Raw genomic sequence first — 24642 nt, 5'->3', positions numbered from 1 at the left:
AGCTCGACTCGCCGAAGCTCGGGGACTCGAGCGCTCCGAGCCGCTGACTGCTCCGGGCGCAGGAGACGCGCGGCCCAGTCCCGGCTGCTACAGGTAAGCCCCGCCCCGCCCCGGGAGGCGGAGCCTCACCAGGTGCTCCCGCAGGTAACCGCCCCTCCTTTCCTCACTGAACGCCCGACAGTACCCAGAGACGCTGGCCGGGGCTCGGTGGGGCGGTGGCTTCCCAGATCCCCGCGCGCCCCTCGGCGGACCCTCGGCGCCTCCACTCGTCTGCGCGCAGAGTCCGGCGCCGCGGATCGCGAGAGCCAGCGTGTCGCCGAGATTTTAGAAGGGGGAGCCTAGGAGACAAAAGGGCCTGGAGGCTTCAGGGACAACCCAACCCCAGGGCTCCGGCCTGGGAGCTGCTGGAACATGTGCGGGAGAGCTCAGGTGCGGGGGGCCTGAGTGGGTGGGGAAAGGAGTTACTCCGAGTGGGAAGGCAAGTGGTGGGGCCTCCCAGGACCAGATCAGATTCCCGACGCCAAGACACCAGGGGACAGCTGTCCTCGCAAAGTCCTGGGAATTTGTTTCCAGTTTGCGTCTCCGGGCGCCGTCGGAGACCATTGGCCGGGCGCGCGCGTTGGGTTGGGGCCACCGAAACTGCGGGTGGGGCGCACTCGTGGGGTGGCTTTTGGCTACAACAGATTTGTTGACTCAGTTTGCCATCGAAACTCGAAGTGCTGAGATAGGGTCTTTTCTTTGATGTGCTTTTTGTTATTGTTGTTCTTAGTTTCCCTGACACTCGTCAGACTATGTTTGCACTGCTGGTTCTACTCAGCCAACTGCCTCTCACTACCTTCGCATTTCCTCCTTGCGCCAGAACTCCGAAGGATCCCAGGCATGCTGCAGAAGAAGGTAAGTGAGCAGGACTGCAGTTTCGCAGAAAACCTTTCTGGAAACTCGAGCCCACCTGTTAGAGATAGCAATCGAGAAAGTGTGCTTTTTGGAATTACAGAACACACTTTCTGGATTGATACTTATAATAGGTGATCCAGAGAAGCACTAGAATATCCTTTCCTTTGTGGCTTATTTGATAATGTTGTGGGAATTTAAAGTTCTTTAACTACAATGTATACAAATTTGTCTCCCCGAGTTTTTCATATATATGATCTGATTTGTGGTTCACTGAATGAAAAGCCTGTTTGGACTTCTAGAAAAAAAAATGTTAGTAAGTGATCATTTTCCTGGATAAAGATAATGTAGTATTGTAATGAGCACAATTACTTCATAGGAAGATGGACGGACTGAGAGTCCAGAATCTTGTCTGGGCTTGTTTTTGCACTGACACGGAATCTCACGTTAAGCAAATGCTCTATCACTGAGCGATATCCTTCAGTTTGGATTTCTGACACCCTGGGCAAAGTAAGGTCCTTAATCCCTTATGAATTTTAGTGCCTTCTTCTGTAATATGAGGAAGGGCTAGAGGCAGATTTTTGATTACTTTTTTTTTTTTTTTTGCCAGTCCTGGGCTTGAGCTCAGGGCCTGAGCACTGTCCTTAGACTTTCTCAAGGCTAGCACTCTACCACTTGAGCCTCAGCACCACTTCCGGCTTTTTTCTATGTATGTGGTACCAAGGAATCGAACCCGGGTCTTCATGCATGCTAGGCAAGCACTTTAACCACTAGGCCAAACTCCCGGCCCTAGAGGCAGATTTTTAGGGTCCTTTTGACTCAAATATCTAGTTGTCTAGATAAAGGCAGATGGCTGAAAGATTGGGTTTTGGGAATTGCTTCCCTGAATACTATGGCTTTTTTTTTTTTTTTTGCCAGTCCTGGGCCTTGAACTCAGGGCCTGAGCACTGTCCTTGGACTTTCTCAAGGCTAGCACTCTACCACTGGAGCCATAGCACCATTTCCAGCCTTTTTCTATGTATATGGTACTGAGATATTGAACCCAGGTCTTCGTGCATGCTAGGTAAGCACTCTACCACTAGGCAAAACTCCCGGCCCCTACTATGGCTTTTATCTTTGAGTCCTGCTACATTTAAAAGCTTACCCTTGTAAGACCAAAATTTTTTTAAATGGTTAGACAGCCTACTTATTGTCTAGTCAATATGATTCCCTTCTTGAGTCACCACTTCAAATTTATTTAACACTAGCCCCTGGTGGCTCACGAAAATTCTAGCTACTCCGGAGGCTGAGATCTAAGGATTGCAGTTCAAAGCCAATCCAAGCAGGAATGTCAGTGAGACTCTTATCCCCAATAAACTACTCAGAAAAAGCCAGAAGTAGTGCTGTGGCTCAAATGGTAAAGTACTAGCCTTGAACACAAAGATGCTCAAGGATAGTGCCCCAGGACTGACAAAAAAAATTACTTAACACATCCCACCTATTATCCTTCCTTTTTTCTTTGTGAGCTTGAACACAGGCCTTGGGCACTATCCCTGAGCTTTTTGTTCAAAGCTACTACTCTACTTTGAGCCACAGCTCCATTTTTGGTTTTTAGGTGCTTTCCTGCCTGGCCTAGCTTTTAATTTTTGATCTCCAGATCTCAAACTCTTGAGTAGCTAGTATTATAAGTCTGAGCCACAAGCACCCCATTAGATCCTATTTTCATTAGAGAAGAATCTGTTACATTAATACTCCTGACAGATTTACAAACTTATTAATAATTAATATATCTCTGTGTGTGTGGAAGCATGTACATGTGTATGCATGTGTATGCATGTGTGCATGTGTAAGGGAAGCAATACCTTATCCTAAAGGACTCAGATTATAGACTTCTAGGAAGCCAAGGCTCAGAAAAAGCCTGCAAAAAAGCATACCTCTGGTAGGCTACCTGGTAAGAATCAGGAAAGATTTTGGAATGAAAAGAATCCTTTCTGGTACATCATGATTATGGTATGATCCTGAGTCATTCGTGTAAATTTAGGTAAATTCACCTACAGGTATGAGGTTGATATGAGGTTGATGGCCCATACTCAGTAGGAGCAGATGTTGCTGCCCAGAATGCTTGTGATATTCATTCATTCATTCATTTGACACAAACATAAAAGTTTCTATGAAGGATATCATAAACTATAAAGAGGACTGGGATTGTGGCTTAGTAATAGGGCATCTACCATTAAATCTGAGTTTAATCCCCAGTTCTGCTAAAATTATATAAATGAAAATTTTACATAAAAATAAACTGTGAGACTGGATGCTGGTGGTTCATGCTTGTAATCCTAGCCACTCAGGAGACTGAGATCTGAAGATCATGGTTCAAAGCTAGCCTGGGCTTGAAAGTCAGTGAGACTCTTATCTCCAATTAACTCCAATTAACCACCAGAAAAGTGGAAGTGGTGTGGTGTCTCAAAATGGTAGAATTCTAGCATTGAGCTGAAGAGCTTAGGGACAGCACCCAGGTTGAGAGTTCAAGCCCCATGACTGACAAAAAAATAATAATAATAATTGAAATTTAAAAAATAACAATAAGCTATGGGCCAGGCACCAGTGATCCAAGTCTAACTACTCAAGATCTGAGAATATGAGGATCATCTTTCAAAGCCTGCCAAGTTGAGAAATTGTAAGACTTTTACCTCCATCCAATTAACCATCAAAAAGCCATAAGTGGAGAGAGCAGGGAAGGGGTGACATTGTCCAATAAGGAATGGCTGGGCTCTGGGGTTTATCCCTGTAATCCGAGCTATTCAAGAAGCTGAGATCTGAGGATCACAGTTCAGAGCCAGCCTGGGCTGGAAAGCCTATGAGACTCTTATCTTGAATTAACCATCAGAAAACTGGAAGTGGCACTTTGGCTCAAAGTGGTAGAGTACTGCCTTGAGTGAAAAGGCTCAGGGACAACATCAAGGCCACAGGTTCAAGTCCCATGAACAACAAAAACAAAAAGGAAGGAAGGAAGGAAGGATACTCCTTACTTGAATTATGTATCTGTAGCTACTCTGTAATCACCTTTATAATAACAATAGAACTAAAGTGGCTACCAAATGACTAATATGGTATGGATACTCTAGATAAGATTCATGTCCTAGACTGGACTGAACAAAAATAAGGAAGATTTTATCATGCTTCCCAGAATAATTTGCAACTACTTATGAACTATTTATTTATAGAATTTTCTGTTTAGGGGCCGGGAGTTTGGCCTAGTGCTTGCCTAGCATGCATGAAGACCCGGGTTCGATTCCTTGGTACCACATACATAGATAAAAGCCAGAAGTGGTGCTGAGGCTCAAGTGGTAGAGCTCTAGCCTTGAGAAAGTCCAAGGACAGTGCTCAGGCCCTAAGCTCAAGCCCAGGACTGGCAAAAAAAAAAAAAAAATTTCTGTTTAATGTTTTCAGACCACAGTGGATCTCAGAAAAATGAAATTTTGGGATAAGGGTGTACTACTACTGTAAATGGAAAAGGGAGGGGGCTTCAGCCAAATTCACATAAAGTATTTCAGTTGGAGTGTCTTAAAAAGCTTATTTAGGGGGCCGGGAGTTTGGCCCAGTGGTTGAGTGCTTGCCTAGCATGCACGAAGACCTGGGTTCAATTCCTCGGTACCACATACATAGAAAAAAAAAAAGCAAGATGTGGTGCTGAGGCTCAAGTGGTAGAGCTCTAGCCTTGAGAAAGTCCAAGGACAGTGCTCAGACCCTGAGCTCAAGCCCAGGACTGGCAAAAAAAAAAAAAGAGCTTATTTAGAAAATATGGATATAAGCCAGATGCCAGTGGCTCATGCCTGAAAACCTAGCTTTTCAGGAGGCTGAGACCTGAGGATCAGGGTTCAAACTAGCCCAGGCCTTGACAGAAGTTCTTAAGACTCTTATCTCCAGTTAACCACCAGAAAATCAGAAGTGGTGTTGTGGCTCAAGGAGTAGGGTAGTAACCTTGAGCTGAAGAGCTCAGAGACAGTGCCCAGGCCCAGAGTTCAAGTCCCATGACTGACTAAAAAAAAAAAAAAAGAATGAAAAGAGGAAGAAAATGGGTTGATAAGTTTGTCATAGTTGAATGTATAGACATGGAATGTCTACACATGGGCAGCCTCTAATAGTTTAAAACAAGAAAAACAGGTGCTGGATCTTAGGTCTGCCCAGAACAGCACCTCCCCCCTTTCTGTTCACGAAAGACAGCACAGCACAGAAATCGCCTGGCTGTCACTCACCTGACAGTGAGTCATCAAAGGACCCCAGCCTCTGAGGTCACTTCCTAAACTGTCCCAGCCACACCTCCTCTGGTAGGTAAGAGGCTCCTCAGGCTTTGAGATCACTTCTGCATCCACTGTGGTCCCAACTCCCCACCTTTCCCTATATAATCCAATTCATCCACAAGTTCTCCCACTCCTCTTCCTCTCTTCCACCCTCTTTTTTCTTCTCTGCATGCCTCCATCTCATGTGGGCCAGCAGTTTGCCCCTTCCCCTCTCCCCCATAAACCCTTTTCTGCCTGAAGCATATGGTGGTCTTCTTTGGCCAAGCTTTAGACTGAGTGCTCACTAGTACAACTAGTAGAGAGCTACTTGGGAGGCTGAGATCATGGTTCAAAGCCAGCCTGGAAAATAAAGTCTATGAGAGTTTCCAATTAACCAACAGAAAACTGGAAATGGTACTGTGTTAGCCTTGAGCAAAAGAGCTCAAGGACAACCTTCTGGCTCGGAGTCCAAGCTCCATATTTGGCAAAATAAAAAGGAACCGAGCGCAGTGGCACACGCCTACAATCCTAGCTACTCAGGAGGTTGAGATCTGAGGATCTCAGTTCAAAGCCAGCGGAGGCAGTAAAGTCTATGAGATTCTTACCTCCAACTAACCACTAGAAAATCGGGAGTGGCCCTGTGGCTCAAGGGGTAGGGCAGTAGCCCTGAGCTGAAGTGCTCAGGGACAATGCCCATGCCTAGAATTCAAGCCGCACAACTGACAATAAATAAATAAGGAAAGAAAGAAAAGAAAAACTGAGTGAAGAAACGAAATGCAAAAGTCAACACATGCTTCAGCAAAAGTCAAGGAAAATAACAGCCCTAACAGAACTCTAAGGATATTTCAAAAGCAGGAACATTTGTTTCTTTCAAATTATGAACAAATCAAAGGATATTTAACCTAATTGACAGAGGACACTATTTCTCCTTTAATCATAGGTAAAACAGAAAAAAAAAGTTAGTCTGGCACAAAGATTAAGTCGAAGGTTAGCCACTGACAGAATCATACTTTCACACTCAAGGAAGTACCCAACAGTAAAGTGCCTTCCAAAAGGCATATTTATTTATTTATTTATTTATTTTATTTATTTTTTTTTGCCAGTCCTGGGCTTGACAGGGCCTGAGCACTGTCCTTGGACTTTCTCAAGGCTAGAGCTCTACCACTTGAGCCTCAGCACCACTTCCGGCTTTTTTCTATGTATGTGGTACCGAGGAATCGAACCCAGGTCTTCATGCATGCTAGGCAAGCACTTTAACCACTAGGCCAAACTCCCGGCCCCAAAAGGCATATTTAATACAGCATCAATCCAGATACTGTGAGGTACTGGCATAAATATCATTTCAGCTGGGCACGGTGGCTCATGCCTGTAATCCTAGCTACCCAAGAGGCTGAGATCTGAGGATCAAGATTCACAGCCAGCCCACAAAAGAACCTGAGACTCTTATCTTCAATTAACCTCTTGAAAATGGAAAGTGGGGCTTGGCTCAAGAGTAGGGTGGTATCCTTGAGCAGAAGAGGTCAGGGACAATGTCTAGTCCAAGTTCAAGCACCATGACCCACCAAAAACAAAAAAAAGGGTGTGTGCGCATGTCCGTGTACACGTGCGTGCGTGTGTGTGTGTGTGTGTGTGTGTGTGTGTGTGTTTGTGTACTGGCATTTGGCTTTGAATTCAAGGCCTCATGCTCTCATTTGTTTTTGTTTTTGCTCAAGACTGGTACTCTACCTCCACTTTCAGCTTTTTTGTTGGTCAATTGGAGATAAGAGTCTTACAGACTTTTCTGCTTGGTCTAGCTTTAAGTTACAGTGCTCAGATCTCAGCCTCTTGAATAGCTAGAATTATAGTCATGAGCCACCACAGCCTAGCTCCAGTTGTGGGACTTGAACTCTGGGCCTGGGTGTTGTCCCTGAGCTCTTCAGCTCAAGGCTACCCTTCTACCCTTTGAGCCACAATGCCACTTGCTGTTTTTTGGTGATTAATTGGAGATAAGAGTCTCATGGACTTTTTTAGTGCCAGGGCAGTCTTTGAACAGTGATCCTCAGATCTCAGCTTCCTGGGTAGCTAGGATTACAGGCGAGAGCCACTGCACCTGGCTCAGTAATTTTTTTTTTTTTTTTTTTTTTTTTTTGCCAGTCTTGAGCTTGAGCTCAGGGCCTGAGCACTGTCCTTGGACTCTCTCAAGGCTAGAGCTCTACCACTTGAGCCTCAGCACCACTTCTGGCTTTTTTCTATGTATGTGGTAGCGAGGAATTGAACCTGGGTCTTCATGCATGCTAGGCAAGCACTTTAACCACTAGGCCAAACTCCCGGCCTCAGTAATTTTTTTTTAGTGATTTTTTTAAGTAATATTTTTTTGTGCCAGGTACCAATATTTCTGCTTCCATGGAGAATTTCTTCTACCAAGAACAGTGGTGACAGATGAATAGATATAATGTGTAGAACACCAGGTGGTGCTAAGTGCTATTGAAAACAGCAGGAGAGAAACTGTCCAAGCTGGCTGCGTAGGAAAAAGAATTCAGTGTTACATTGAATTCAATGTTACATTGAATGGAATTGTAAAGGAAATATGGGGGCAAACTGAAAGAAGAAAGTTATTTTTGTTTTATTTTAGTTTTTATTTTTTGCCAGCCTTAGGCTTGAGCTCAGGGCCTGAGCACTGTCCTTGGGCTTTCTCAAGGCTATAGCTCTTCCACTTGAGCCACAGTACCACTTTCAGCTTTTTCTATGGTACCAAGGAATTGAACCTGGATCTTGGTGCATGCTAGGCAAGCACTCTACCACTAAGTCAAACTCCTGCCCCCAAGAAGAAAGTTATATTCAAAAGAAACAGCAAGTGCAATGGAGGAGAGATTGGAAGTGATAGCAGCCAGCTCAGTATACAACATAATGCTTGAGGGTAAAGGATAGGAGGTGAGGTCAGAGGTAGGGCTTAAGAACCAGATTTTGTCAAGCCTGGAGGCTAGTATAAGGGCTTTGGCTTTTATTCTGAAGCGGGACTTACCTTAGGCAGAGTTTTTAGTATTTTCTTCTGGTTCTTATTGTTGTTGCTGTTGTTGTGAGGATTGTACTCAGAGCCTGGGCTTGTCCCCTAGCACATTTGCTCTAGGCTAGGGCACTACTACTTTGAGATACAACTCCACTTCTGGTTTTCTGGTAGTTAATTGGCGATAACAATCTCAGAGGCCTGGGAATGTGGCTTTGTGCTTGCCTAGCATGTATGAAGCTTAGAATTGCTCTCCACCCCCCAAAAAAGTCACAGACTTTCCTGTCCAGGCTGGCTTTTTACCTCAATCCTCAGATCTTAGCCTCCTGAGTAGCTGAGATTCCAGGTGGAAGCTACCAGTCTGCTCACCTTTTGAATGGATTTTGCTGACTGTGATGTTAAAAACAGATTCTAGTCCTATCCTGGTGCTTCACATCTATAATCCTAGCTATTCAGGAGGATTTTCAGTTTGAAGTCAGCCACTGTTATTTATTAGAAAAATAATTGTCTAGAGAGATAAATATTTAAATATTTTTAATTTATACTAATAAGTTTAGACATAAACAACTCAAATATTTTATGGACATGTGCCATATTGGTCAGAAAACAATGTTTTACTTAGGTAAAACTTTTTTTTACTGATGGTTTACCACTTATGCCACAGCTCCACTTCCAGCTTTTTGGGTCAGATTTTTGCTTTTGTTGTTGTTGTTTTGTTGTTAGTCATGGGGCTTGAACTCAGGGCCTGGGGGCTGTCCCTTAAGCTCTTCAGCTTAAGGCTAGTACTCTACCACGTGAGCCACAGCGCCACTTCCTTGGGTCCGATTTTTTTTTTTTTTTTTGCCAGTCCTGGGCTTGAGCTCAGGGCCTGAGCACTTGGACCTTCTCAAGGCTAGAGCTCTGCCACTTGAGCCTCAACACCATTTCCGGCTTTTTTCTATGTATGTAGTACTGAGGGATCGAACCTGGGTCTTTGTGCATGCTAGGCAAGCACTCTACCACTAGGCTAAACTCCTGGCCCCTTGAGTCCGATTTTTAAAGCCATCAAGAATATTTGGGCCAGGCTCCAGTGGCTCATGCCTATAATCCTAGCTACTCATGAGGCTGCGATATCTGGATCATGATTCAATACTAGCTTAGACAGAAAAGTCCATTACACTCTCAAACACTAATTAGCCACCAAAAAGCTGTAACTAGAGCTATGACTCGCATCTCAAGTGGTAGAACACACTCCTCAAATGGAGAAAAAAAAAAAAAAAGGATAGCATTCAAGCCCTTACTGAGTTCAAGCCCCAGTATTGGGACAAAGACACACAAAAAACATCTGGAGCTGAGCACTGGTGTCTCATGCCTGTGATCATAGCTACTCAGAGGCTGAGCTCTAAGGATAATGGTTCAAAGGCAGCATAGGCACCAAAGTCCTTGAGATTCTTATCTCCAGTTAACCACCGGAAAGCCAGAAGTGGCCCTGTGGCACAAATGGAAGAGCAATAGCCCTGAGCTGAAGAGCTCAGGGACTGTCCAGACCCACAACTGTAAAAAAAAAAAAAAAAAAAAAAGGTAAAATTTAGCCACATCAAGACAATGATTTACATTTTCTGCAGTTATGGCAAGAAGTTTCTGTCTTTTATAACCAATTTTTTATTTCTTTATTAGTCTTTAAATCAAAAGAAGAAGCAAACTTTTTCATTCATCGCCGCCTCCTATATAATAGATTTGATTTGGAGCTCTTCACCCCAGGTAACCTAGAAAGAGAGTGCTATGAGGAGCTCTGCAATTATGAGGAAGCCAGAGAGATTTTCGTGGATGAAGATAAAACGGTAATATTATTGATTATGTTAATTGACTGAAAACTAAATTGTATTTAAGAAAATGGCATTTCATGTCTTAGATTTTCTTTCTTCCTTCCTTCTTTCCTTTTTCTTTCTTCTCTCTCTGTGTCTGTCTGTCTCTGTCCCTCTGTCTCTCTCTCTCTGTCTCTCTCTCTTTCTGTCTGTCCTGGGACTTGAACTCAGATCCTAGACTCTGTTCTATTCTTGAGCTTTTCTACTGAAGGCTAATGCTCTACCACATAAGCAAGCCGTAAGCCATAGTTCCATGTACAGCTTCTTGATGGGTAATTGGAGATAAGAGTTACAAGGACTGGCCGGGCCCAGTGGCTAATCCTAGCTACTCAGGAGGCTAAGATCTGAATATCACTGTTCAAAGCCAGCCTGGACACTAAAGAAGGTAAGACTCCAATTAACCACTAGAAAATGGGAGGTGGGGCTAAGGTTCCAGGGGTAAGGCCATAGCCTGGAGCTGAAGAGCTCAGGGTCGGCAACCAGGCAGAGTTCAAGCCCCACGACCCACAAAAAAAAAAAAAGTTGCAAGGGCTTTCCCAGTTTCCTTTGAAAGCAAGATTCTTAGATCTCAGCCTCCTCAGTGGTTAGGATTACAGGTTTGAGCTACCCTGGGCTGGCTTATTCTTAGATCCCCATCCCCCTACCTTTTCAAATGTAAGGGTTGACATGTTTAATACTGCACCCAGTCTTAAAGTAACCAAAGAAAAATCAGTTTAAAAATGCCCAATTGGTGGACTGGGATGTAGCTCAGTGGCAAAGCGCTTGCCTAGGAAGTGCAACGTCCTGGGTTCGATCCCCAGTGCCAAAAAAGAAAAGACAAAAAAAATACAGTTAAAAAAAATGCCCAATTGGCCGGGATAGTGGCTTATGCCTGTAATCCTATCTACTCAGGAGGCTGAGATTTGAGGATCAAGGTTCAAAGCCAGCCAGGGCACTAAAGGACCTGAGACTCTTATCTCCAATTAACCTCTAGGAAATGCGAAAGTAGGGCTTGGCTCAAGGGTAGGGCAATAGTCTTGAGCTGAAGAGCTCAGGGACTGCATCCAGACAGAGTTCAAACCCCATGACCCCCCCCATCCCACCAACCCACGCCCCCAAAAAAACCCAACTGTCAGTCTAGGCAGTATTGATGCTGCAGCTTGACGGCTTCGTGGCAGAGCATAAGCATGTGGGCATCTGGTGAAACTCCTTACAGACCCAGCTTGGGTCTCCTCTACTGTCTCCTCTTGGAATTGTACCTGATTTTGTTACCAGTCAGCATCCAAATCCACTGGAGGAATGAGGCAATTTTGCTTTTGTTTTTGGCCAGAAACTACTTGATTCTAAAAATCTACTGAGAAACATGGTGAAAACCCCAGTCAGGAGTATAGTAATGGGAAGGCAAGCAAAAGCTGAAGAATAAGTCTTAGATTTTCCACCTTAAACAACACCAAGGTTGTAAGCCTGTTATCTCTTTCTAGTTCCTTAAGATATGAATTACCCTTTCAGCTTTATCCGTATATTTAATTAGTTGAGTTCTTAAGTAATTTGAAAATTATGGGCTATAGAGTGATTTTGTGTGTCAAATGTTGGTTCAAAAACTACCTCCAAGAAGAGTGAATTAAATCCAGAGATATTATCTGAGGTAGCACTTGCCAAACAAGCACAAGGTCCTGGGTTTAATCCCTAACTTCCCCACCCAGAAAACAAGATATTGTTTAAGTTAGTGCTCTGACTCAAGCTTCAAGCATTTAACTCAGAGCAATTTCTCCCATCAATGATCTTGTTTTTTCTTTGATGACCGTTACTCATATTTCAAGTCTTTAATTGATACTCTGCGAAGTGTTTTGCTAGTACATCTACATTCAAAAGCTTTCTGTGTAAGTTAAGGAAGTTTTATTTTACAAATTCTTCCTTAAAATATGTGCTTAAGGGCTGGGAGAATGGCTTACTAGTAGAGGGCTTGCCTAGCATGCACGAAGCCCTGGGTTTGATTCTTGGTATCACATACACAAGAAAAGCTGGAAGTGATGCTATGGCTCAAGTGGTAGAGCCCTAGGCTTGAGAAAGCTCAAGGACAGTGCCCTGACCCTGAACTCAGTCCCCAGGGCTAGCAAAAGAAAAAAAAATCATATCTGTTATTCTTGATAACAAAATGGATAACACTGGGCTAGAGATAATCTTGAAGATTGTTAAGTGATTCAAATTTTTACTTCATAAATAATGGGAGCTCCTTTTCTTCTTTATCAGACCTCCTGTTTTACTTTTTTTTTCCAGGCATGGTTCAAATGCTTGTAGTAGTAGAACCTAAGTCTTTATTCTTTCACTTTTGTGCCCAGCCTACGATTTGCTGGAAGCATTTGCTGGATTTAACCAAGTGGGAAAACAAATTATATACTTTATTATGGTTGTATCAATTGATTTGTGTGTGTGTGTGTGTGTGTGTCTATTCATCCTGGGGCTTGAACTTAGAGCCTTTGCTCTGTCACTGAGGTGCTTTTGCTCAGGACTAGTACTCTACCACTTGAACCACAGTTCCACTTCCAGATTTTTGGTAGTTTATTATATGGATTTTTCTGCCCACGCTGGCTTCAATCTGTGACTCTCTGATCTTAGCCATCTGAGTAGCTAGCATTACAGGTGTAAGTCCACCAACATAGTCAATTGGCATTTGATTATGTTTTACCATAAACCTATTCTCTTTTCATTTCTTTCTCTTTTTTCTTTCTTCCTTCTCTCTCTCTTTTCTTTTTTGATAGTGGTATTGGTGGCAATGGGGTTTTGGACTCAGGACTACTATTGCTAGATGGTGCTCTACCACTTGAGCCTGTTCTCTCTGGGTATTTTTTTTTTTTGTCAGTTATAGCACTTGAACTCCAAGCCTGAGTGTTGTCCTAGAGCTCAAAGCTACTGCCCAATACCAGGCCTGGTTGTTGTCCCTGAGCTCTTCCACTCAACTCTACTGCCCCACCCCTCGAGACACAGCACCACTTCCAGTTTTCTGGTGATTAATTGGAGATAAGAATCTTACAGACTTTAGTGCCCTGGCTGGCTTTGAACTGCAATCCTCAGATCTCAGCCTCCTGAGTAGCTAGGATTACAGTCATGAGCCACTGGGCCCGGCTTAGAATTATTAATGTAAGCTATAGTGCACATTAACAAACTCATTTTCTAATTTTATCATCATCATTTAAAACCTAACTTCTTCTAAATGACTAAGAACTTAAATTGTCTCAGGCATAGCAGAAGTAGCTAAAATACCCTAGCAAACTGAGGGTCACCCTAATATCGAAAAATTCAGACTCCTTTTCGAATTTCATAATGGATCCATAGCCCCAACTTCTACCTTTGATATGTTCACTTTTTGTTGCTGGTGTTGGGAGTGGGGGTGGTTATTGGGGCTTGAACCCGAGCCTGGACACTGTCCCTGAGCTCTTTTGCTCAAGTGCTCTACCACTTTTAGTCACAGCTTCAAATTCGGGGTTTTACATGGTCAGTTGTAGTTAAGAGTCTCCTCAGGACTTTTCTCCCTGGGCTGGCTTCAATCTATGGCCCTCAGATCTCAGCCTCCTAAGAAACTAGGATTACAGGTATGAGCCACCACTACTCTGCTGTTCACTCCTCACTTTGAGGAGCTGAGAATGAAATATTCTCTTAACCAATAAAGCAGACTGCAGAGACCAGGGTGGGAAGTTCTGTTTTAATTAGGGTGAGTCACACCCTTCAGCTTGAATGAATGGCTATCCCACCTCAGCTGCATGTCAAGACCTTCCCACCCCTCATTTAGGTCACCAGGAACAAATGAAATGATTGTAAATTGTTTGAACTTGGAAATTCTGTCTTTCTCTTAGATGACATTTTGGCAGGAATATTCAATTAAAGGACCAACCACAAAATCAGGTAAGGAAAAGACCTGAAAAACTTGAATGCTTTCCTCATTCAGTCTATTGTAATGCATTTTAGTTTTGTTGTTTTGAGTTTGGCTGTTATTCAACATAAATATCTTCTAAATCCGAGGAAGATTTCTCAATTATATAGTGGGCTATCAGACACTGGAGGCTACTTTCATCTATTTATACACTGAGAATCAAGTTTGGTGAGATACTGGAGAAATGAGATAATCGACACAAAGCTGTTTTAAATATATTAGTTATGTTAAGACTTGTAAGGCAGAGTAAGTAGAATTCTTTAAGTTTTCAGTTGTGAACTCATTTAACTTTTTCTTTTTTATTATTATAAATGAATGGAATACTTACACTAGGTAAATTAAAATGGTTGGATAGAACTGTAGCTGTAGTTCAGTGATAGAGTGCAAGACCCTAGGATCAATCTTTGCCATGAAAGAAAAGAAGAGAAGAGAAAATAAAGAAAGACGGTAAGAAGAGAGGGAAAAAAAGGGGAGAAAGAGAAGGAGAGGGGACAGGAGAGAAGGAAAAAAAGGAAAGCAGGAAAGAAAGAAATGAAGAAAGAAGGAAGGAAAGAAAAATGTTGGCTAGAATTACATTTTTTACTCTTTTGGCAATATGGAGTTTCTAGGTAGGCACTCTGCCACTTGGGTCATGACTTATTACTCTGCTTTCATTACGTTGGGGTTTTTTTTTGGGGGGGGGAGCATGGGGCTTGAACTCTGGGTCTGGGTGCTGTCCCTGAGCTCTTCAGCTCAAGGTACTGCCCTACCCCTTGAGTCATAGGACCACTTCCCATTTTCTAGTGGTTAATGGGAAATAAGAAGTGTACCAACTTTAGTGCCCGGGCTGGCTTTGAACCTTGATCCTCAGATCAAGGCTTGATACTCAGAGCCTCCTGAGTAGCTAGGATTACAGGAGTGAGCCACCACACCTGGTGCATCATTAAGGTTGTTTTTTTGTTTTTTTGTTTTATTGCTAGTCCTGGGGCTTGAACTTAAGGCCTGGACACTGTCCTTGGGCTTTCTCAAGGCTGGAGCTCTACCACTTGAGCCACAGTATCATTTCCAGCTTTTTCTGTGCTGTGGTACAGAGGAATCAAACCCAGGGCTTTGTGAGAGCTAGGTAGATACTCTACCACTAGGCCACATTCCCTGCTCATTAAGTTTTGAATAAGGTCTCATATTTATGCCTTGTCAGACTTGGACCTTAATCCTACTATTTATAGTATCCACTTTGCTGATGTGAGTAGTTCCTGCCATCTCACCCAGCTTTGATAGTTATGCTAACTTTTTGCACTGATTGTCTTTGAACCTTTATGCTCCAGCTCTCTACCTTCCTAGGTCCTAGAATTACAGGGTGGAACCACTGTGCCCAGTCCTGGAATTAAACTACTAGTAGACTGAGGAAAACTCTATCTTCCCCCCCTCCACCAGTCCTGGGGCTTCAACTCAGGACTTGAGCACTGTCCTTGGGCTTTCTCAAGGCAAGAGCTCTGTCACTTGAGCTGCAATACCATGTCCAGCGTTTTCTGTGTATGCGACACTGAGAAATCAAACCCGGGTCCTCTTGAATGCTAGGCAAGCACTCTACTACTAGGCCAAACTCCCAGCCCCAAACTCTATCTTATTCATTTATTTATGTATTTTGCCAGTTCTGGGGCTTGAACTCAGGGCCTGGGCTTTTACAAGGCTAGTATTCTACCACTTAAGTGACCCACAGCACCACTTCCAGCTTTTCTGTGTATGTAGTACCAAGGAATTGAACCCAAGGCTTTGTGCATGCTATGCAAGCACTCTACCATTAGGCTATGCTCCTGGCCCGTTGATATCTTTTTTTTTTTTTTTTTTTGGTTAGTGATGGGTCTTGAACTCTTGGCATGGACACTGTCCCTGAGCTCTTCAGCTCAAGGCTTCTGCCCTTCCCCTTGAGCCACAGTGCCACTCCTGGTTTCCTAGTGGTTAACTATAGATGAGAATATCATGCAGTTCAGTGCCCAGGCTGGCTTTGAACTGTATTCCTCAGATCTCAGCCTCCTGAGTAGCTAGGATTACAGGCGTGAGCCACTGCTCCCTGGTAGAACTCTTTACTTTTTGAGGCATACCTCTACTTCTCTTTTTTTGCTGGTTACATGGAGATGAGTCTCAGAGACTTTCCCACCCAGGTTGGCTTTGAACAATCATATCTAGATCTCAGCTTCCTGAGTAGCTAAGACAACATGTGTAAGCCACTGGTACCTAGTCTACATCTTATTTTTAACTGATTGCAAAATTATATAAATTTATGTGAAATAGTATGACTGCTAAAACATGTATAAATATATTTTTTAAATGTACAAAATGTGTAATGACCAGATCAAGGTAATTAGTGAATCATTTGCATCAATAAATGATAACCTCTTTGGGTAAGAATACTTGACATCCTGTCTTGTAACTATTTTGAAATAATCAGTAAATTTAAACTCTAGTTTCCCTGATGATCTAGAGAACTGAGCATTGACTCCTATCTAGGTATCATTTTCTACCTGGTATCTAAACGTTTCTATCTCTCCTACCACTTTTTCCATCTAGATGCTTCTTTTAGTTATTTATTTTTATTTTTGCCAGTCCTGGGGCTTATACTCAGAGCCTGAGCTCTGTCCTTGAGCTTCTTTTTTTTGTTCAAGGCTAACCACTTGAGCCACAGCACCTCTTCCAGCCTTTTCTGTTCTGTTTATGTGATACTAAAGAATCAAACCTGGGGCTTTATGCATGTTAGGCAAGCACTCTACCACTAAGCCACATTCCCCTAGTTGTTTATTTTTGTCAGCTATTCTTTCATTCCTTTTAAATAAACTACCCTCACAAGGGGAGACTGCATTGTGTAGCTGCACCAAATTGTTTCATAAATTGATCTGAGTAGTTAATACCAAAATGTGTCTAGTTCAGCAAAGGATAGGCTTATCCAACTGATATCATATGATGTGGATAATAACCACATCACATCATATGATCTACTGAAAATAAATGATCAGGCTCTTAAAAGTATCATTTATATTTTTTTTCAGGTAGATTCTCTGGCACAGACATTTTTTCCCCCTGGTATTAAGGATTGAATTGAGGGCATTCTACTTGCAAGGCAAGTGCTCTACCACTTGAGCTATTTCCCTACCTCTTATTGTTTAAGTTTTTCAAATAGTATCTTGCAGTTTTGCTAAGACTGAACTTAGATATCAGCCATCTTACCTCTGCTTCCTAAATAGCTGGGGTTGCAGACATGAGCCACCATGCTCAGCTAGCGTACCAGAGGGGAAAAAAAAATTAAGTCATGGTCAGCCTGGTACAGATGGCTTATGACTGTAATCCTATCTACTCAGGAGGTTGAGATCTGAGGATCATGGTTCAAAGCTATCCCAGGCAGGGAAGTCCATGAGAAACTTATCTCCATTAACTACCAGAAAATCAGAAGTAAAGCTGTGGTTAAAGTAGTACCATACCAGCTTTGAGTGAAAAAGTAAGGGACAGTGCCCAAGCTCTGAGTTCAATTCTCAGTATTGTTATGAAAAATTAAACAAGAGCTGGGTGTGGTGGCTCACGCCTGTAATCCTAGCTACATAAGGAGGCTGAGTTCTGAGGATCACAGTTCAAAACCAGTCCTGGCACTAAAGTCCAAGCCTGTGAAACTTATCTCCAGTTAACCACCAGAAAATGGGAAGTGTTGCTGTGGCTCAAGGGGTAGGGTGGTAGCCTTGAGCTGAAGAGCTCAGGGATAGTGCCCAGGCCCAGAGTTCAAGTCCCACAATCACCAACAACAATAGCAAAAATTAAACAAGATATTATCAATAATTATATACTTAATAATAAATTTACTGAAATGGTAGATGATGCATTTTCATTCAGTATTTCTTTTAAGATGTTAACAGAGAGAAAATTGATGTAATGGGTCTTCTGACTGGACTAATTGCTGCTGGAGTATTTTTGGTTATTTTTGGACTACTTGGTTACTATCTTTGTATCACCAAATGTAATAGGCAACCAGATTTGTGGTAAGTAAAAATATTCAGTTCATTGTTATACTTTATATCATTATTTTAAGATGGATCAAACAATTGTCTGCCTATTATTTTTAAAAAGAAATTAACTGGAATAATGTCCGATAATCAGGTAAGTTGCAAATGTAGTGCAGAAATTTCCCATATAACCTTGAGTCAGTGTTTTCCATTGTTACTAACTATACTATTGGACAGTGCTGGCTTCAGACAAAAATCTTCCTGTTTATGGTCTCCCAGTAGCTGGAATCACAGGGTTACACCCTCATGACCAACTTGGAGATCAAGATGGTATCTTATTAACTTTTTTCTTGAGTTGGCCTTGAACCATTTTAAAAGATTATTATACAACCATTCAAAACTAAATGCAATATAATGTAGAACAATAAGAAACCAAATTGCTGGGCACCAGTGCCTCACACCTGTAATGCAACCTATTTAGTAGGTTGAGATCTGAGGATCACTGTTAGAAAACCTGGCTGGGCAGGAAAGTCCTTGTGACTCTTATCTACCAAAAAGTTGAAACTGGAGTTGTGGCTCAAGTGGTAGAATACCTGAAGGAAAAAACAAAAACCTCTTCACCACTTGAGCCACAGCTCTATTTCCAGCTTTTTGGTGGTTAATTGGAGATAAGAGTTGCAGGACTTGGCCGGGAGTGTGGTTTAGTGGTAAAGTACTTACTTAGTATGCTTGAAGCCCTGGGTTCTATTCCTCCATACCATATACACAGGAAAAGCTGGAAATGGTGCTGTGGTCCAACTGGTAGAGCATTGGCCTTAAGAAAGTCAAGGACAAAGCACAGTCCCTGAGTTCAAGCCCCAGGACTGGCAAAAAAAAAAAAAAAAAAAAACTCTGGATGACTTTTATTTTAAAGCTAAAATCAGTCATACCTAATATTAGTCCAGTATAGCTGATAGTTTACCGGTATTTTGACAGCCAGGCATATCCTCACAGCAATTCTTTTGGGTTTTGGAAGACTATTTCAAGTTAGAATTACTATATATGCTCACAGTTGAGATTAACTTTCAATAGTTACTGCATCATCCATTATCTCCACGAATCCTTCTAGCACAGTTGCTTGTTTTCTATGTTTTGCAAGTCTGAAAGTGGGAGGAGGGGTAGGAATACTCAGAAAAGTCTAAAAATAAGATTATTGTCAGAAAAGTTTGCCTCTGTTTAGCATGCCAAGAGATGGAAAACAAGATCTTTCATTTCTTGATTCCTGGATTTAGCAGAAAGAAAATAGGCTTCTAATATTGCCAGTGTAAGATATCCATTAGTACATACTTTCTAAGTTCAGTTGTATAAGATGCACGCTGTACAAGACAAAACTACATAGATATTTAATGACCAATGAGATTATTACACTGCTTCTGATATTCAATTTTGAAAGTCAGCTTGGATGTATTTGTTCAAATGAAATACCTCGTCTTTCCTGTTTTTTTGTAAGCAAACACTTGAGCTAATAAGTGTGACAAGGAACTAGCTTACCATGAATACACTCCCAACTTTCTGACAGGAAGAATTGTCTTGTGTCTTCTAAGTAAACTAATATCCTCTCAGTCACCTCACAACTATTGAAGGGCTGATTATCCAGTTCCTAGTTTACACAGACTTTTTTGCTTCTCCTTTCTCGCTACATTTTTTTTTTCTCTCCTTCCTTTCATTTCAGATCTGATTATTACTTGGGGAAAAGGTATTTTCAAGGGCAAATTGGCTGATTTAGTTTAGAAAAGTTTACAGTAGCTAGACTGTAAACTATCAGTTTCTGTGAAGAATATGGTAAACATTGATCAAATATTAATCTTTTAAAACAAAATAATATTTAGGACTTTACAGTTTACAATTACAGGCCTAGAGGATATGCCATTGTCATATCACTATTGAACTCCTTGTGCCTTTTTTTCTATTTCTTATTAAAGAATTTATTAACATTGATTTTTACATCATATTTCAAATGACGTGTTTAACAAACAAGTATTCAAGAAGGGAATCTATATATACAACCACCGGCACTTAGATTTTAGGACGTAATTAAAATTAGGCTGAGGGTTTGTATTCACAGATACACATCAATCTATATAATATAACATTATGTCTATAGAGTATATATCCCATCATAGATTTTTTTATGTCTGTGTAGTTGTGTTTATATCTTTAAGACTGTGTCAATGACCTTGGGTACCCAAATATTGAATCACCGCTCTTGTTCTATTTGGATCTAATATCCACATATCAAGGAGACCCTGCATCTTTTGTTCCTTTGGTCTTGACTTATCTCACTCAACATGATTTGCTCTAGTTTCATCCACTTTCCAGGGAAGTGATCCACTTATGTTTCAGGAAAAGCAAGACAGATTTTAAAACACCAGAGTCATGTTGATTTTCAACTCTCATTGGCTAAGTAGTTTTTGTGAAAATAGTAGGAGCCAAGTGTCCTACTCATATAACTCCCCAGCGCTCATGCCTTGAACATGCTAGGCAACTACTCTCCCATGGAGTTCTTCATCCCCAGCTGAAATTAACTGATATATGTATATATCATGTATGTATGATATACATGTGATATCACATATGTCACATCATGATATATATGTAATATGCATATACATATATAAAATATATATCATATATATATATTTAAGTTGGCTTAGGTTAGTGGAAAGAGAAAAAAGATGGTCCCAGAGTACAGCAATACAGTGGAAGCCCAGAGAAGACCTGGACTTCACCCTGCCCACAGCAGGGCAATGTAAAGCTGCCTCACTAAGGAAGAGGCTGAAGGAGGATGAATACAATCAAAGTAGCTTATTTGCATGAGTGAAAAATAGAACAATGAAACTTAGTGAAATTGTTTTAAGAAAGGGAAGTAAGAAAAGGTAGAGAGAGAGGGTGGCTGAGATATGAGGATCAAAGCCAGCCGTGGCACAAAAGGACCTGAGACTCTTATCTCTAATTAACCTCTAGAAAATGGGAAGTGGGGCTTGGCTCAAGGGTAGGGTGGTAGCCTTGAGGTGAAGAGCTCTGGGACTGTGCCTAGGCCTAGTTCAAGTCCCATGACCTTAAAAAAAAAAAGAAGGGGGAGCTTAGGCTGGAGGCTAAGGTCTGAGAATTGCAGTTCAAAGCCAAGCCTCGACAGAAGTCTGAGATTTTTATCTGTAATTACCCAACAAAAAGTCAGAAGTAGAGTTATGGCTCAGGTGGTAGAATCTTGAACAAAAATGCTAAGGAAAGCCGGACACGGTGGCTCACACCTGTAATCCTAGCTGCTATGGAAGCTGAGATCTGAGGATTGAGGGTTCAAAGCTATCTGGGCCACTGACGTGTATGAGACTCCTATCTCCAATTAACCACTAGAAAACCTGAAGTGGTGCTGTGGTTCCAGGGGTAAGGCAGTAGCCTTGAGCTGAAGACATCAGGGACAACACCAAGAATTCAAGTCCCTTATGGTTCTGGGGAATTGAACTCAGGGCTTTGTGCATTCTAGACAAGCACACCACCATTAGGCCACACTCCCAGCCTGAAACATGATATTTTATGTTATATAAATCATTGTCCTCTGTTCACACTAAACAGCTATATTGAGCTAGGTATGGTTATCTTCATCTAGGGGAGGAGCAAACTGAGTCAAGGAACTTGACTTTGTGCAAATAGACATAGAATGAGAGTTAAGTTTCAAACTCTGGCTTCAAAGCTCTTAGCTTTTCCACTGTAGCAAGACTTTCAGAGTATATGGATGAAATAAAACTGTTGTTATAGGGCTGGGATGTAGCTCAGTGGCAAAGCACTTGTTTACCTTACCTAGTGCAATGTACTGGGTTTGATCCCAGTACCAAGAAAGAAAAGACAAAATAAAAAGCAAAACCAAGGCGGGGAGTTTGGCCTAGTTGTAGAAGTGCTTGCCTAGCATGCACAAAGACCCAGATTTGATTCCTTGGTACCACATACATAGAAAAAAAAGCTGGAAGTTGTGCTATGGCTCAAGTGGTGGAGCTCTAGCCTTCAGAAAGCCCAAGGACAGTACTCAGGCTCTGAGCCCAAGCCCACGACTGGCAAAAAAAAAAAAAACATAAATAATTTAAAAAATAAAAAGTTTCACAGACTTTAGTGCCCGGGTTGGCTTTGAACCTCGATCCTCAAATCTCAGCCTCCTGAGTAGCTAGGATTATAAGCGTGAGCCACTGTGCCCAGCTAAAGCACTCTTTCTTAGAACTAAAATACTATCTCTCTGTTTAGTTCTTCAGCCATCTATGCAAGAAGCAGCCACCACACTCCCTCCATCATTTTCAGAAGACCAGAGGAGGCTGTCTTGTCTCGATCACCGTCTTTAGAGGATACAGGATTACCTTCTTATGAACAAGCTGTGGCACTGACCAGAAAACAGAATGTCTCGCCTCCACCACCATATTCTGGGCCACAGAAAGGATTTCGGGTATTTAAAAAATCTATGTCACTTCCATCTCACTAAGCCCACATTGCCGTCTTGCTCTAGAAAACTCGTGTTTTTGAATGGCTTGTTCTCCCTGAGCCAAAAGGACATGTTTGTTGAGCTCTTCATGACAGACTGTGAAGAAAAAGGGTGAATAAGCACTTGAATTGCATCATGGATCCATTTGCATCTTGAAGCTGAACTTGATCAACTTGATTGTGATTGACTTTGACTCCCTATCTTTGCAGTTAAGAGAAAAATACTTTTTTGTGATGATTTTTTGGTTGGTTGGTTTTTGTTTTGATTTGTTCTTGGTGCTAAGGATCAAACCCAGGACCTTGAGCAACTCTACTACTACTGAGCTACATTCTCAGTCTCTAGAATATGTAAGCTTTTTTTTTTTGCCAGTCCTGGGGATTGAACTAAAGGCCTAGGCACTGTCCCTGAGCTTTTTTTGCTCAGGGCTAGCACTCTACCACTTTGAGCCATAGGGTTACTTCTGGCTTTTTCTGTGTATGTATGTGGTACTGAGAAATTGAACCCAGGGCTTCATGTATACTAGGCAAGCACTTTTACACTAAAACGCATTCCCAACACCAACCTCTAGAATATGTATCTTAATGGTTCAAAACCATCATGTCAGGGCCGGGAGTTTGGCCTAGTGGTAAGAGTACTTGCCTAGAGAGGTGTTGGGGGGGAGGGAAATGGGTACCAAGACATGTGAAAGGGTATCAATGTACGTGAATTAATGCACTTTCTATCTGGCAAATATCATGTAACCCTTTTACTAATTACAATAAAAAAATGCAAAAAAAAAAAAAAAGTGCTTGCCTAGCATGCAAAAAGACCCAGGTTCGATTCCTTGATACTACATACATAGAAAAGCCAGAAGTTGTACTGTAGCTCAAGTGGTAGAGCTTTAGCCTTGAGAAAGCCCAAAGACAGTGCGCAGGCCCTGAGTTCAAAGCCCAGGATGGCAAAAAACAAAAAAATTATGACAGCCAGTGGTGGTGGCACTTGCTGAAATCTCAGCACCTAAGAGGCTGAGGCAAGAGAATCGAGAGTTTAAACTCAGCCTAGACTATGTAGAGTTTTTGTTTCTTTCTTTTCCCTTTTAAAAAAATTAAGGTGATATACAGAGCAATTACAACTGCGTAAGTCATGTAATGAGTATATTTTCTGTCACATAGTATCATCTCTTCCCTCACTTGCACCCATTTTTCTTCTTTTTGTACTAGAGATTGAACTCAGGGCCTCATATTTGCAAGACAGGCACTTGAGCCACACTTCCAAGCATTATAGTGTTTAAAACTAGTTTTAGCTGAATAGCAAGACCCTGTTTCAAAAACAACAAAACAAAAATCTTTTTATAAATAGCATAATTAGAACCAATACACCATTTCCTTTGTGCAGATAAAGGCATTAGATTCCTTGTTTTGAACATTAAAAAGTTAAATATTTCTAATCATTAGCTAATGTCCAGCCATTACTCATGGATGTATTCTTCATTAGGATTTCTTTTGGATTAGAAATGCATCTCAGGGGCCGGGAGATTGGCCTAGTGGTAGAGTGCTTGCCTAGCATGCACAAAGACCCGGGTTCAATTCCTCGGCACCACATACATAGAAAAAAGCCGGAAGTGGTGCTGAGGCTCAAGTGGTAGAGTTCTAGCCTTGAGAAAGTCCAAGGACAGTGCTCAGGCCCTGAGCTCAAGCCCAGGACTGGCAAAAAAAAAAAAAAAAAAAAAAGAAAGAAAAGAAATGCATCTCAGAATTTGACATTTAAAATTTTGTGGCTTTAATAAAATCACTTTTTAAATTATTGTATAATATTAACCATATTTTTCAAATTTCAGTTCTTATCTTTTATTATCAGTGATCTTTCAATACTGTGAGTGGAGTCATTAGGTTTTTTGTGGTACGGGGACTTGTACTCAGGGCTTTGGTCTTGCTAAGTAAGCAGGTGGTACTGTTTGAGCCATACCTGCAGCCCTAGAGTTAAACCGAGTATGGTAGTGCCTGCCTACTGTCCCAGCACTTGGGAGGCTAAAACATGAATATCATGAATTTAAGCCAGCCTATGCTAACAAGGAGACCCTGACTAAAAAAATTCCTGCTTGCTATAAAGCAACTCTTTCAGGCTATGTAAGGGTTTACAAGGGTAGTTATCAAATAATGGGTCTCTATTCTATGAGTGATTAAAAATTTTATGAAGTTGCATATGTTACTATGAATGGATTCCCTAATATATAATTATAATTAGTAATTACTAAATTGTCTATCTCTGTTTATGATAATATAATATTGATTTGGAAAACGCATTGAAATT

General features: G+C 41.7%; 1 protein-coding gene across 1 annotated transcript; it reads left to right on the top strand.

The window, feature by feature from the left end:
* Nucleotides 1–337: 337 nt before the first annotated feature.
* Nucleotides 338–22979, top strand: Prrg4 (proline rich and Gla domain 4). The gene is made up of 6 exons (XM_090348925.1): nucleotides 338–429; nucleotides 770–894; nucleotides 9790–9953; nucleotides 13808–13856; nucleotides 17753–17885; nucleotides 22122–22979. Exons 2-6 carry the CDS (start codon nucleotides 792–794, stop codon nucleotides 22351–22353), a joined length of 681 nt encoding a protein of 226 aa, XP_090205051.1. The 5' UTR covers nucleotides 338–429; nucleotides 770–791; the 3' UTR covers nucleotides 22354–22979.
* Nucleotides 22980–24642: the final 1663 nt, after the last annotated feature.

The sequence above is a fragment of the Megascapheus bottae genome, chromosome 16 (genome assembly GCF_031878675.1).
Source record: "Megascapheus bottae isolate mThoBot1 chromosome 16, mThoBot2.hap1, whole genome shotgun sequence".
Taxonomy (NCBI): Eukaryota; Metazoa; Chordata; class Mammalia; order Rodentia; family Geomyidae; genus Megascapheus; species Megascapheus bottae.
This window is presented reverse-complemented; position numbering and strand designations above follow the sequence as displayed.